The sequence below is a fragment of the Mchenga conophoros genome, linkage group LG1 (assembly GCF_057382185.1).
Source record: "Mchenga conophoros isolate Kocher_MC1m ecotype Shallow Benthic linkage group LG1, M_conophoros_male_GT1.1, whole genome shotgun sequence".
Lineage (NCBI taxonomy): Eukaryota > Metazoa > Chordata > Actinopteri > Cichliformes > Cichlidae > Mchenga > Mchenga conophoros.
In genome coordinates, this window is record NC_140526.1 from 40,952,792 (window position 1) to 40,967,040 (window position 14,249).

A 14,249-nucleotide genomic window follows, 5' to 3' on the forward strand; every position below is an offset into this window, starting at 1 on the left:
CCTGTGCCATAACACTCCTCCACCATGTTTGACAGATTTAAATACATTGATGGTAACTATAATATTTGGACTGTGACATAATATAAAGACAGCAACAGCCTTTTTGTCTAATTTCATAATATGTTGAAACAGACGTGTTTAAGTAACAACTGTCATTTTCAGTTGAGTAATGAGTACTGGTTGAACAGCATGCCATATTAGGACAGAATTCAGCTGGCCTTTCTAACTATATAAGCCGAACACTTGTGTTTTCAGCAGGTATTTTCTCAGTCGGCTGCTCTTCTTCAGTAACCAGCCATGATCCTCCAGGCGGCTGTGCTCAGCGTGTTCTTGTGCTTCGCCCACACTTTTGTTATAGAGGTAAGCGTTGTAGTTAAGTATGCAGACGTAGATTTCCTCTCTGATTTGACCAAGATGTTTTATTTTGTTAAAATGGAATACAAGCTTTCTTCAAAACAAAACATAAGAACACAAAGAGAATACTTCTGTTTTTCATTTTATTAATTTATTGTATAAATTGGAATTTGCAATTTTAATCTTCAAGCATTTTTGAACTTGCAAACAAATCAAATACTAGTCCTTATAAACCCTTTTATCTTATTACAGGCACCTTTTAAAAAAAGTGTTGAAAACTCCGGTAAGACTTTGCTATTTTTTACATTTAGCACTTGTATGTCATCACACTGTGAGATATGCTCTTATTCATGTTGATTTGTATTCATTTATTTATTTATTATAATTGGTCCATATTGGATTTGCCTGACTCCTTGACATGTCTTTGTGATGTTGTAACATGTGACCTTGTCCTTATAGAACAGTCAAACATATGTGCTTCATATTGAACAGGAAACAACACTGAGGGTGATGATTTCAGTATCTCGACACTGCTGGAGAAGGCTAATGCTAATCTTGGTATGTTCAACTTCACTTCAGTTCCTATTCATCAGTAGTAAATATACAGCTTTAGTAACAACATCCAGGGGCTAACCTTAAAAACTGAGTTGATGTGTTAATGAAACCATCGAAAGTACACGGAAAATATGTTTTTCTTTCCATACTTTACAGGAAAGAACTTGGATGAACCTCTGGTCATATTTGGAGACATAGCAGTGCCAACAGGTCTACAGAACGCTGATCCGTGTACGGCTCGAGGCTGTTTGTGGCCTAAAAACAATGGCAGAGTTGTTGTACCTTATCTAATCTCCAACGAGTACTGTAAGTCTAGATACATGGAAACATTCCTTTTTATTGAGCTTTCTGCTAATTTTTCAGGTTTAACTGAAAACTATTAGAATGATTTTCTCCGTCTGTAGGGTTTGTTTTTTTTTCCATTAGTGGGCAAAGCTGCTTCCCAAACCTTTTCCCTCTGAGATTCCACATTTTAGTGTCCTCTAAATACAAAGAGAAATCAACGGGTTCTCATCTCAGGGCTTCAAATACAGCTGTTTGGTCAAAAGACTAAACACTAAACAAGTATTTTAATGACATACAGAAAGGTTTTTGTGTACAGAGAATACAAAGAGTTTAAAAATACTACCAAGGAAACTGAAAAGGACAGTTTATTAAAAAAGGAATTAGTCAGTTACACATAAATTTCCTCCGATATATAAAAAAAAACAACCTAAATATACATCAATCTGTATCAGATAGATGTAATATAAAATTATATATAAAGCTTTGCCAAAGCTTAGCATGGAGACTGATACAAGATATTCAGTCGCAATTTTGAAGACCTTAATGTTGCAGATAAAATTGCTGTTTTCTCGGTTCTAATGCCTTTTTCCTTCCATTGTGCTTTTGGCTCAATCCAACCCAAGAGGCGCTCTTTAATTCAAAAGTGCAGGAACTAGTTAGAGGAAACTACAAATAAAATTTACACCTTCTTCCAGTGTCACAATCAAAAAAAAATTATTTATTTTTTTTGGCAAGTTTGACAAGTTTTCTCCAGGGAATTACCTGACAAAGCATCCAGAGTGCCACAGACATTACACTGGGGGTGTCTTGTTATTGAACCTATGATATATCCCAATATAATAACACTCAAAGTTAGTTATAGTTAAGATATGTAGATAAAATGGGACAGATGTATTTTACCCTGAAAATTTCTGTTAGCTATGCCACATCAAAGATACTGGGGGGGAGCAGTTCAATGTTATGACCAATCTTTACAAGCTTCAAGCCAACATAATGAAGAATATTTTATGCTTTCTATAAATTCATTAAAGTTGTACAAAAACATCAGCTGATTTTGAGGCAGTAACATAGATTTGATTGATTTATAGGCCAGTGTAAGTAGTAAGCAGTTACTCAGGAGTAGCAGCATTGTGCTCAGTCTTAGTTGAATATAATGCCACAACAAACTAGAACCACAATACATGTTTTTCTGTGAAGCCCGCAGGGAACGTAACGTCATCGAGCAAGGTCTGAGGTCATTTGAAGCAGCCACGTGCGTCAGCTTTAGGCCCCAGAGCGGAGAAAGAGACTTTCTGGACATTCAGTCTCGTGATGGGTAAGTCCAACACAAAGTAGGCATTTATACTTGAATTCTACAGGCAAACTTTTCATCTAACGCAGGATGTTCTGAGTGAGGAAGCTGTTTTACTGGTTTGTCATAAAATTTTTATTTACCGCTCTTTTTCAGGTGTTACTCTTTTGTTGGGCGTCGTGGGGGTGGCCAGATAGTGTCACTGAGTCGCCAGGGCTGTGTTTTCCACCAGATAGTCCAACACGAGGTGCTCCATGCCCTGGGCTTCGACCATGAACAGACGCGTTCAGACAGAGACCAACATGTACGCATCTTGCTAGAGAACGTCATCCCAGGTGGGTCACATGACAAACAACAGCCAGAAACAACAGTCAGAAAAAATCTTTAAGTGGTCAGGATGACAAAAAAAACTTCTACATAAATGACAGTTCATTTACCAACAGTAGAGCAATAATCATGTTTTTTTAGAATATTTCAAACAACCCAAAGTACAAACAATGTAGGGCAAAATGTGAAACATTCACAATAATCAAATCTGTCTGTGGAATTCTTTTATTTATTTATTAAATTTATTTATAAGTTTGAGACTAATCTATTTGAATTGGAAGAATGTTTTGTTCCTCTGTGCTTTTCAAAAAAAGATGTATGTATATGTGTGTGCAGCACGGTGGCACGATGGTTAGCACTGCTGCCGCACAGCAAGAAGGTCCTGAGTTCAATTCCACCATCAGGCCGGGGTCTTTCTGTGTGGAGTTTGCATGTTCTCCCCGTGTTTGCGTGGGTTCTCTCCGGGTACTCCGGCTTCCTCCCACCGTCCAAAGACATGCAGCTTGTGGGGATAGGTTAATTGGTTAATCCAAATTGCCCATAGGTGTGAGTGTGAATGGTTGTCTGTCCCTGTGTGTTGGCCCTGCGACAGACTGGCGACCTGTCCAGGGTGTACCCCGCCTCTCGCTCTATGACAGCTGGGATAGGCTCCAGCGCCCCCCGCGACCCTGAACAGGATAAGTGGACGCGAATGGATGGATGGATATGTGTTGTATATTAGTCTTTTGACCTGCATTCCTTCACTCACCCCAACCTGTCACGGCGGATGGCGCCCCTCCCTGAGCCACTGTCGCCAGAGTGCTTGCTCAAAGGGGGTCATATGATTGTTGGGTTTTTCTCTGTATGTATTATTGGAGGGTCTACCTTTCAATATAAAGTGCCTTGTTATGCTTTGGTGCTGTATAAATAAAATTGAATTGAATATTAACAAAAAGTATTAAAGTTAACCAAGTAATTTTATTGTCCAAACCTGAGTAGTTTTTGTATATTAACCCTGTCATGCATGAATTATGACAAACTCAATCAGGATTTATTTTCTTAAGTATTTGTATTCATCTTTAGGCATGAAAAGATGAACACAAATAAATCCTGATTGAGTTTGTCATAATTCATGCATGACAGGGTTAAATAATAAAATTACAATGAAACATTTCATACATCTATTGTAACATTAAACGACCAGTGGGTGTGACACATCAGTGTGTAATGGTTTATTTTGCAAGTATACCATCAGCAGTGACACAAATACAAGAACACAGCCTTTAAATAGCTGTAAACTGTAGCAACCACCATGCGTGAAAGGGTTAACATAGGCAAACATTATTCAAAATGGAAGTCAGCAGCAAAAGAAGTCACACCTCTTAAGTGTAAAAGTAGCATCAAAATAAATGCACAAGTCACTATGTGGAAGCGCAAGGTGAAATGACTTACAACTGTCCCAGCCCTCCCATGTCCATATGGAGAGCTCTCTCTTTAAAGCTGGAAAGCTCTTGTGTCCATGGACACAAATCAATAGATTTCTTTGTTTTTGTGCAAAGGAAAAAAGTTACCCAGGTGCTCTCACACAGCTGTAGGGTGAACTGAACTTTTGTGACATTTTAATGCTCAGCCTGGAGTAAGAGACAAACATTGACTGAGTTGTTTGAACCCCCACAGGGATGGAGCATAACTTTAGGAAAATCAACACAAGGAACCTTGATACTCCCTATGACTACAACTCTGTTATGCACTATGGAAGGTAAGATATCAGTTCACTCCCTGAACATGCTTCAAATGTATATTTATTTAAAAATTATGTCATAATAACACAGTTTTATTTGACACAGTTTTATCTGTTTTCAGTCCTTTCATTTTCAAGATTTTAATTTTCTACATCCTGTGTACATGTGTGTTGTAATCAACTTCTCTTACCACACTGGCCATTGAGAAAACCAGTAATTCAAACCAGTATAAAGCTGTGGTAACCAATGAAACAGTTTACACATTGAGTGCTATAACAATAATAATAATAACAATAATAATGATGATAATTTTATTATCAGTAATAATATTGCAGCTGCTAACAAAATAATTGATACTCAACACATGAGAAGCCTACAACACACACATTTATAGACAAAAGCCACATTAGCTCGTCACAGAGTGCTAGCTTGCTGCCTAACGAGCAAATGCTACATGATGGACAATAATGGCGTGCAGGACTTTGCCTTTGGGCTCTTTTTGGGCAGATGATAAACCTTGAAACATTTATATCCCATTCTGTTAAATGTTTGAAATGGCAATAAGGACTCTGTTTGGCAGAGTCAATTAGGTAATAATTAGGTAGATAATCCTCTTGACTGACCTTTCCCTGCTGCATTGCTCAAGCTGAAGCCCATATTATAATTTCATGTTTTTAGCCTTCTCTTTGTAGTTGTTATAATGACACTTGTTTGAGACTACAATCACAATTTGCCTTACTACTGTGTGTTTGCACCCCAGGTTTGCCTTCTCAAGAGACAGGGAGCCAACCATCGTTCCCATACCCGATGAGAATGTAGCCATTGGCAGAGCTACAGAGATGAGTGCCAATGACATCCTTCGAGTGAATCGCCTTTATACCTGCAGTATGTACCTCGTTTCTTTTCGTTTCTTTTTCTTTCCTTTTTTATAAAGAAAAAAGGAAGCTGGATTAACAGTTGGAAGGTCAGTGGTTCAGTTCTTGGCTACTCCACTCTAAATTCAATTAGTTTAATTCAATTTTATTTTTATAGCGTCAAATCACAACAACAGTTGCCTCAAAGCACTTTATATTGTAAGGTAAAGACCTCCCTCCTGTCTTATAAACAAGTAAACAGAGGTCATGGCAGCCATCTGCTTCGACCGGATGGAGGTTGCAGGAAGTGAGTTTTAGTTTCTGCAGCACTTGGACAGTATTGGACAGTATTTACATATAAATAGTTATTGCACAGTGGTGGTTTATAGAGGGAATCCTTGGAATGTGGGTGGGACTGTGTTTATCAGTGCATGTGTGAGTTCTCTAAAAACTTTAGATAATATCTTTAAAATGATAGCGGCACAAACGAAAATTTTTGTAGCACAAACCAGCAGAAATGTAGCACAATTGATTGACACCAGTTTTGTTTGATTTTGTTTGGAGTGGTTAGCACCAGAGTGTGAACAGACAGGAAGTCAGAACATCCAAGTCTGAGGCTCTCAATTTACTGGTGGATTTATGTCCCTGCTCTCACCTGTGGTCACGAGCTTTGGGTAGTGACCGAAAGAATGAGATTGTGGATACAAGCGTCAGAAATGAGCTTCCTCCAAAGGGTGGCTGCCCTCTACCCTAGAGATAGGGTGAGGATTTCAGCCATCCGGGAGGGGTTCAGAGTAGAGCCGCTGCTCCTCCACATCGGACAAAGCCAGTTGAGGTTGTTCGGGCATCTGACAAGGATGCCTCCTGGGTGAGGTGTTCTGGGCATGTCCCACTGGGACAAGCCCTGGAGTAGACCCACTGGTGAGATAATATTACACTTGTAGTCAAGACCGCCTAATCCGAGACCAAGAAATAACCAAGTTAAGATGAGACAAAGACCGAGACAAAAAAAGTCTTTAAACTGCAGCCAGATGCTGTTTCGTTTACGGGTGTCAGGCATATTTATGTGTTTTTGCTTTCACACAGCCCTCCTCACCGCTGTCCACTATCTTACTCACTGAGAGGACAGACGCACGCTCCACGTGACTGTCGCGTCTCTCACCCTCTCTGTTTTTCACATAATGATATTATCCTATATCCTCGCATGTGATTGGCCGCAGTATGGAGGGATTGGAGCATAGCTGAGCCCCTGTGTGAGAGCCGAGCAGCTCTCACACAGGAATTTAAGGAAATTAGGTGAGGGTAGAAATGACTGAAAGATTATCAGGCTCTATTTTGAGTTTTGTTCAAAAAAGAATGACTTCATATAGGAAAAAAAAATCACATATGCAGGACACCTTAAACTATTTTTTTAATTAAGCAGCAAGGCAGAACAAAGTCGGGGCTGCATCAAACTGTCTGTATTTCTTAATTGCAAATGGCACCAAATTGTATTCAAACTGAGCCACACTTATGGAGCTCCACAATTCTGTTCCTGGTGTTTTGGTTGACATCTCCTGATGTTCCCATGTCACAGAAACAGGCTCTGTGTTTTGCCTTATATGCATCCACAGCTGTGCCACCAGTTTACTCACATGGACTCTACGAACCAATCAGAAGCTTCTTCAGCTCAGAATGGAATCGTCTGCAGTTTTCTTATTAATTAACAATAAACTTAGTGTATATGTACTCCTACATTTGATGAAAGTGATAAAAATAGAAGCTCTGTCTCTCTTTATTCTGACATTTAACTAATTCGAAAGATATTTCAATATTTATTTATCTAAAACAGAAGTTTACTCTAAACTGATGTTTAACAGTAAAAAAAAGTTTTTATGTTTTTTCCATAAAGTGTAAACATCTGGTTTCAACTGTGAATATCCTGCTGTGTATTGAAATCCCTCTTGTTTTGCATAGATATACTGAACAACATCCAAAGCATAATATATAAAATAACATCTACCAGAGTTTTTTCTTTGAAAGAAGCTCCTTATGTCCATTGTTGTGTTCATCAGTACACAACTGAAACCGATTGAGAGGGTTTGTTTAGCCGTGGAGGGAAACAACTGAAAATATGAAATGAAAGCTAAGACTCTAAAAAATCAGCGTTGCTGTTCGGCTTTTTATTTGTCTATTTGTTGATTCACTCGAAGAGCAAGTAACGCAACCAAGTGATCAGTTTGATATCAATCTTTTGTGATACACCGTCATATTTACATTATTAGTTCAGTATGAATGATTTGCTTTGGTACCTGGTCAAACTTAAGCTCTCCTCTGTCTGCAGCAAACTCGCAGGCAGCAACTTCTCGCTCACATGTGTGCTGTGCTCAGTCGCCTAGTGCCTGAGCTCGGATCATATCAAAATTAGGGGGAATTTACGACGGTGCGCTCTGTGCTTCGTGTAGAGATGGCACGATACCACTTTTTTATGTCCGATACCGATACCGATATCATAAATTTGGATATCTGCCGATACCGATATGAATCCGATATAGTGTTTTTTAATCAACAAAACTGTTTTTTAAAATATCTTGCTGCATTTTGTATAAGTTCATACTCAAGTTTAAAACAACAACTACACTAAAGCTATTCTGTTATACCTGTATGCAAAAAAAAAACATTTCATAGTTCAGCAATACTGATCAATCTAATAAACTTAAACCTACACCATCCTCCCTATTCTGGTATTTTAAAGAGTACTTAGCGTAAATATTAAGCAACCTAACTAATAGGGTTCCAACTCCCAGCAACAACAAAAATAAATAAATAAAAAATAGGGAACCACCCCTCACGCTCCACCTCATGATGCTTAATCGACGTAATCAACCTTAATTTGATGCAGTGTGAAAGAAAATGCACAGAAATCAATTATTTTTCAAGAAATATTAAATAGATTCAACATCTTTCTTCAACAAAATTGCAGACTGCACAGATGGTACCTTCCCAAAGTAAAAAGTACTATAGCTTACTAGGGTATATATATTAGACTTAATAGTCACTATATACAGTAATGGACTTCTATTCATTTTACATCAAATTAAAACTTTGGGTGTCAGATAATTATTTATTAAAAGCTAGACATTTTAAATGAGAATAAGAAAGAAAAGTATGTCTTTGTGCCCCCTTTTCCCTGTTCATGCCCTATCGGCCCCCCTGGCTAAACTTTGCTAGATCCGCCCCTGCACAGTTACCAGCCGTCAGCTACGTAGAAAAAGATCCTCGAGTAGAAAGTAATATTAAATAAATTCTAACAACAGCTGATCAAGCTTAAACATGCTGCTGTTGTTCAGCCGCTGGTTTCCTCTTTCTGGTGCAAAGTGGGCCAAAAACAAACCAGAGAGACGGACTCGCGACAGAAAAGCCGATCAGCTGATCATTAAGCAGTTTCATGATTGAAGTAGCAGCCGGAGAGCGAGAGGCAGTCGCTTGTTAAGCTTAACGCAGGAATGCTTTACAAACATTCAGAGATGGACTTACACACTTGCTTTACTTCTCTCGGGGATAACTTTGTCGGAGATGAAATGCCGGGTTGCTAGCGAAGCTCCAAATGCTATCCAGACCACCGACAGGTCCCGCATGCCACAGCCGCTCTATCACGTGATGCATACTGCTCCGAGTGCTAACGTTCTGAGGTGAGTTACGGCGTGTTGCAAGTTTTGTGAGGTGCTTTCGTGATATTTAATGGATCGGATTACATTTTTTATTTTTCTCCGATATCCGATCCAGTAATTTAGGTCAGTATCGGACCGATACGTAATATCGGATCGGTCCATCTCTAGCTTCGTGTGTTGTTTTTGTTTTATACAGTTGTCAGTCAGGCATCTAACTAACAAATTACACTCCAAAAGACCCCATGCTTCTGAAAAAATGACCCGGGCTTAAGCCCAGTAAGCCACCCCCCCGCTCCGCTGATGGTTGACTCCAAATCTCCCAAACACTATGTCGATTTGAGAATGCAAGACCGAAACAGCGAGACCAAGACCGAGACCAAAGTCAGTCGAGACCAAGACCACGTAAAAGTGGTCTCGAGACCAAGACCAGTCTCGAGACATCCAACTCTAGATAATATCTCTTGGGTGGTATGGGAACTCCTTGGTGTTCCCCTGGACAAGCTGGAGGAGGCAGCTAGGGCAGGGGTGGGCATTCTCAGTCCACGAGGGCCGGTGTCCCTGCAGGTTTTAGATCTCACCTTGGGTCAACACACCTGAATCACATGATTAGTTCGTTACCAGGCCTCTGAAGAACTTCAGGACAGGTTGAGGAGCTAATTTAGCCGTTTAAATCAGCTGTGTTGGTTCGAGGACACATCTAAAACCTGCAGGGACACCGGCCCTCGAAGCCTGGAGTTGCCCACCCCTGAGCTAGGGAGAGGGAGGTCTGGGCTTTTCTGCTTAGGTTGCTACCCGGCCCCAGAGAATCTGAAGAAAATGGATGGATGTATAGATGTTCCAGGTGTGTCGCCATGTGGGGAAAAATGCTTCAACACATGGTTGGGTTGGTAGTGTACCGGGGGCTTCTATTTAGGACTACGCTTCCTCCTCACCATCACTCAGCAATCATGTTTTCCCAACTGCTCGGGAAAATCCGATGGAAGAGAACTGACGGGGCCTCCGGAGCTACAAACAAGCTACATTTATAACAAGTATAGTTATTAGTAAAGTAGGCCAAGGGGTAACTAAACATCTGAGCAGGAAAGAGTAGGAGAGACAGGTGAAGAGCTAATGCTAAGCTACCGAATCCCTAAAGACACAGTGACTGAACACTGTAAATATAATTAGTGGGTGATTCAACAGAGTGTGCTTTGGATAAAGCGCAGGAAGATTACACTATGAAATAAGACGTTATCTATAAGTTTTTAATTAAATTGGCTACACAGATAAGCAATGCAAAAATACCACTGTAAGATAGAACAGGAAGTGATACTCCAGACTGAGACAACACCAAGAAGTATTTTGAAATGACCTTGAGCAAGATACTGAACTCTGAGTCGCTATTGATAAATTTGTGCAAATGTGTGTCTGGTACTTAAGTATAAGAAAGAGCATTTACATGAATGTTTGTGCGACTGGCTAATAAGAATTTTGAGTGCTCAATTAGAGCACAAAAACACTGTATAAGTGCCAGTCTACTTGCCGTTTTTCTGCACCACCTTTAGTTTCCAAACCTACTACTGCACCCATTTGTGCTTAAAGGTTGAGAGGTTTTCAAAATTCAAACAAAATGTAACTGTACTATGAAGCTGTCTCCTCCTCAAATAATAATTATATAAATAGAAAAAGTTGGGACAAGCACAAAAACCTGGAATCCTGTTAACAAACAAGCAGAAAAACCAACGTCACTGGGGTAAAACGTGTTTGAAGATCAAATATGTACACAAAACTGACATTGGGTGATGCAAAATGGAGGGAAGAGGAAGCAATTTCTGTTTGGTATTATTGTCTATAGATAATAATATGCTTCAGAATATCATAACCATGAGAGCATGCTTATTTAATTATCTGCTTTGTGTGCTGAAGACCTTAAATTCTTTCAACCTATCTGCTCAGCCCCCGGCTTACTTTTCTACCTCCACTAGTTTCACAGAACAATCATGGAGACTAGTAAACACCAACATAGATATAGTACATCAAACTGTTCATCAAACTCAGATGTTCATGTGGTGTCTTAAAGAAATGCAGCAGCGTTTAAAGATTTCTCTCTGTTTGTTGTTTGACAGGCTCAAATGTGCCCATACCTGTGCAAAGGAACAAGTTGTTCTAGAAAAAGTAAGTAAATAAGCTCGGATGTTTTCGAATTTTGTTTACTTCATTATAATAGAAAATCATGTTCCTATACATTTATTTTACCAATTAAAGCTTTGTCAGGATAACTTTAGTGGAAACATTTGGTTTAAAACAAAAAACAATGAAATGTCATATATTTTAATTGATCAGGGTCAGAAGCATGTAGCTGGGATGAGTGAAAGGCATATAAACCAGAACACCAGACGAACACATCTCCTCAATTTACAGCCTGTGTTTGTGATTTTTTTGTGCAGATACTACATATGTGTAACATCTTCTTTCTGTTTCCACAGACAACCAAGAGATGGGAGAGATTGATGCAGCTTGAATTTTATGCTTTTCAAATTTGCCTGAAATAGCTTTGTTTAAAATGAGAAATGAAAATGTATCATTGTCTATACTTTTCACCTGTCCGTTGACTTAATCCCAATCACGCTTGTGTAATTGCTAGTCAGCTGTATGAAATACTAAAAAATGAAAAAAAATAAACATTCATTTTCATTTCTAGTAAGTTTGTTTCTTTATTCCACAAATCCTACAAGTCTACAGGTCAAAAATACACATTTAACAAGTAAAGATATGAACTCAGTCTTGTACTAGTATTTTCCTGACAAAAAGATATAAAACCAAAGGTTAATCTACTTAAGTAACAGTCAAACAGAGTGGAAATGGCTTTCAGTGAGAAAAACAATATTATTTTCCCAGTATTACTCTCCTCAAAGTAAGAGTAAGGCCAGTCAAAAGAGTAAGTGAAATGCACACCGCCTTCGCTCCATGTTGCTTTACTGTTGACTGAACTGCTAACTTGGGGTTTGCTCTCTCTGTTAGTACAAGAATTAATAATTGATCAACAAATTGATTTACTCTGACTTACAGAAACCTGGTTGCAGCAGGATGATTATATTAGTTTAAATAAATCAACCACCAATCATCAATCAAATGTGTTATGTACTGCTGTACTTTATTCACAATGAGTAAATAAGAATTTCATTAAAATGACTTTATTTTGGACTGTCACTTTAATTTTGTTTATACAGTACCAAATCCAAACAACAGTCGCCTCATGGTGCTTTATGTTTAAGATAAAGACCCTACAATAAACCCCAACAGTAAGATGAGCCCCTGTTAACAAGCACCTGGAGTCAGTGTGGAGGAAGAACTCCATTTTAACAGGAAGAAACCTCCAGCAGACCACGGCTTAGGGAGTGACAGCCGGTTTGAGGGGAGGACAAAGGGCAGAGAGGCAAATATTAACTTCATGTGGCCTACAGATTAGCTCGACAACAGTGCATAGAGGGCTTCATGGAATGGGTTTATATGGCCAAGCAGCTGCATCCAAGCCTTACAACATCAAGTGCAACACAAAACATCAGATGCAGTGTTGTAAAGCATCATTGTGAGGGGCGCTTTTTGTTAGGAGCTGGGCTCTGTCTTAGATCCAGTGAACTAGTGTTGGTGTGAGGGTCTTGGGGTTTGGGGTCTGGGATGCAGGGGGCCTGCAAGGAGTATGGAGCACCAGTGCCCGGAGTCGCCAGTTTCATGGTTTGGTCTCTCCATGCGCAGGGGGGGTCCACGCCTCCGCAGGGAGGTCCACGCCTCCTCGGATGCACTATCATGTGGAGCGAGCTGGCCCATGTTGGGAGGTACGATCTGCGCTTTAGGGAATCTCAGGAACCTCAAGGACCTTTGGGGGAAGCAAAATCCCACACCTAAGCAGCAGGCGTGGGGCATTTTGGGTAGGTTAGGGGCAGCTTGTCTTGTCCTTTCTTTGTGTGTGGATAACTGGCATGGGATGCAGCACATGGAAATCTGCAGCAGTGCAAGGCTGTTGTTACAGCCCTTCTAGGTAAACACAGTTCAAGTGCTGCAGTAGAGAAAACCTGACAAAATTGCACGGCAAAAAAAAAAGAAATAAATAGAGAGCAACTTTCCCCTGGCTGCTACACACCTATCTTTCATTAAAAAATGTAAACCATTATGTGACTCACAATTCAAATCATGTAATTTTATTTATAGAAAATAACATTTTTATTTCTTTAAATAAAGAAAGTTTTAACAAAGCTAACACAATAGCTCGATGATAAGCATAAACTTGTTGCCGTCACATTACGCAGCACATTTTAGGAGAGCTGGTCTGGGAGTTTGCCTTCTGTCGGATGAACTCTGGATAACAAACCAGAAGAGGAAAACAGAGAAAAGAAAAAAAAGTAGACACATTCCAGTGAACAAACAGAAAAACAGTCTTACGGCATTATTGGTCTTTCTGTGGAGAAATATTGTTAACTAATATTGTATGACTGTTAAAACTGACAAATAGTCTGACCAGTGAAAGGAAGTGACCTCCCTGATTAGCTCACCTGCCAAATCTGTCCGGGAGATTTCCACCAACCCCTCATAGAGGCCTTTGGTAGGGTTTTCTCCAGCTACGAGCACTCCATGAAGCCAGATTAACAGCATCCGGTGACCATGATCTTTGAAGCTTTTCTTACCTTCAATTTAGATTTATATCAAGCATTATCCATCTGAACTTTTAGTTAAACACAGTCACTGTAGACAGTTCTTATACCATCAGAACATTTATAGAATCACAGTAACTAACTAGTTCATATAGTCCACTGGGTCTGTATTGTAACCACAGACCAGCGTTAAGCAAGCGAGGTACTTGGCCAGTAAGCAAAGCTGAATGACATCCTGATATCTTACATTTTAAGTGCTCCAACAAAATGAAACAATATTTTATTTTATATAATTTAATATTTTATTTAAAGTTCAACTTTAAATTAAAAAAAAGGTTCAACAGGTTAAAAGTCAAATAGAGTTTAAAAGCAAGGTGTCAAAGATCTGGCATTTGGAATTAAAGAAAAAAGCTGTGCCCAGAATGTAACTCTTGCAACAGTGTACAAAAGCTGAAAAACTTATTACAATCCATGTTGCAAACTGCTGTCATCTTGGAGAGACTGCTCTTGGTTGGAGGACCAATCTACCCAAAGAGAAAGATTAGCAATTATATCCAACTATGTCCAACAAGGACAAGTGTGGG

The 14,249-nt window shown here is 39.4% G+C and overlaps 2 protein-coding genes across 5 annotated transcripts in view; one reads left to right on the forward strand and one right to left on the reverse strand.

Annotated features, from left to right (window-relative positions):
* Positions 1–237: 237 nt before the first annotated feature.
* Positions 238–11,716, forward strand: LOC146583864 (hatching enzyme 1.2-like). Its single transcript, XM_085278566.1, has 10 exons — positions 238–360; positions 607–637; positions 847–912; positions 1,066–1,215; positions 2,392–2,509; positions 2,642–2,820; positions 4,469–4,550; positions 5,294–5,418; positions 11,143–11,191; positions 11,503–11,716. Exons 1-9 carry the CDS (start codon positions 298–300, stop codon positions 11,184–11,186), a joined length of 858 nt encoding a protein of 285 aa, XP_085134692.1. The 5' UTR covers positions 238–297; the 3' UTR covers positions 11,187–11,191; positions 11,503–11,716.
* Positions 11,717–12,788: 1,072 nt separating this feature from the next.
* Positions 12,789–14,249, reverse strand: part of ankdd1a (ankyrin repeat and death domain containing 1A) — a 39,579-nt gene continuing 38,118 nt past the window's right edge. For all 4 annotated transcript variants that reach the window (XM_085278540.1, XM_085278548.1, XM_085278544.1 and 1 more), the window contains 2 exons: positions 13,567–13,698; positions 12,789–13,372 (listed from right to left, as the gene is read on the reverse strand). In XM_085278540.1, coding sequence (XP_085134666.1) covers positions 13,311–13,372; positions 13,567–13,698 — 194 coding nt within the window. In that variant the 3' untranslated portion in view covers positions 12,789–13,310. The remainder of the gene's footprint in view (positions 13,373–13,566; positions 13,699–14,249) is intronic.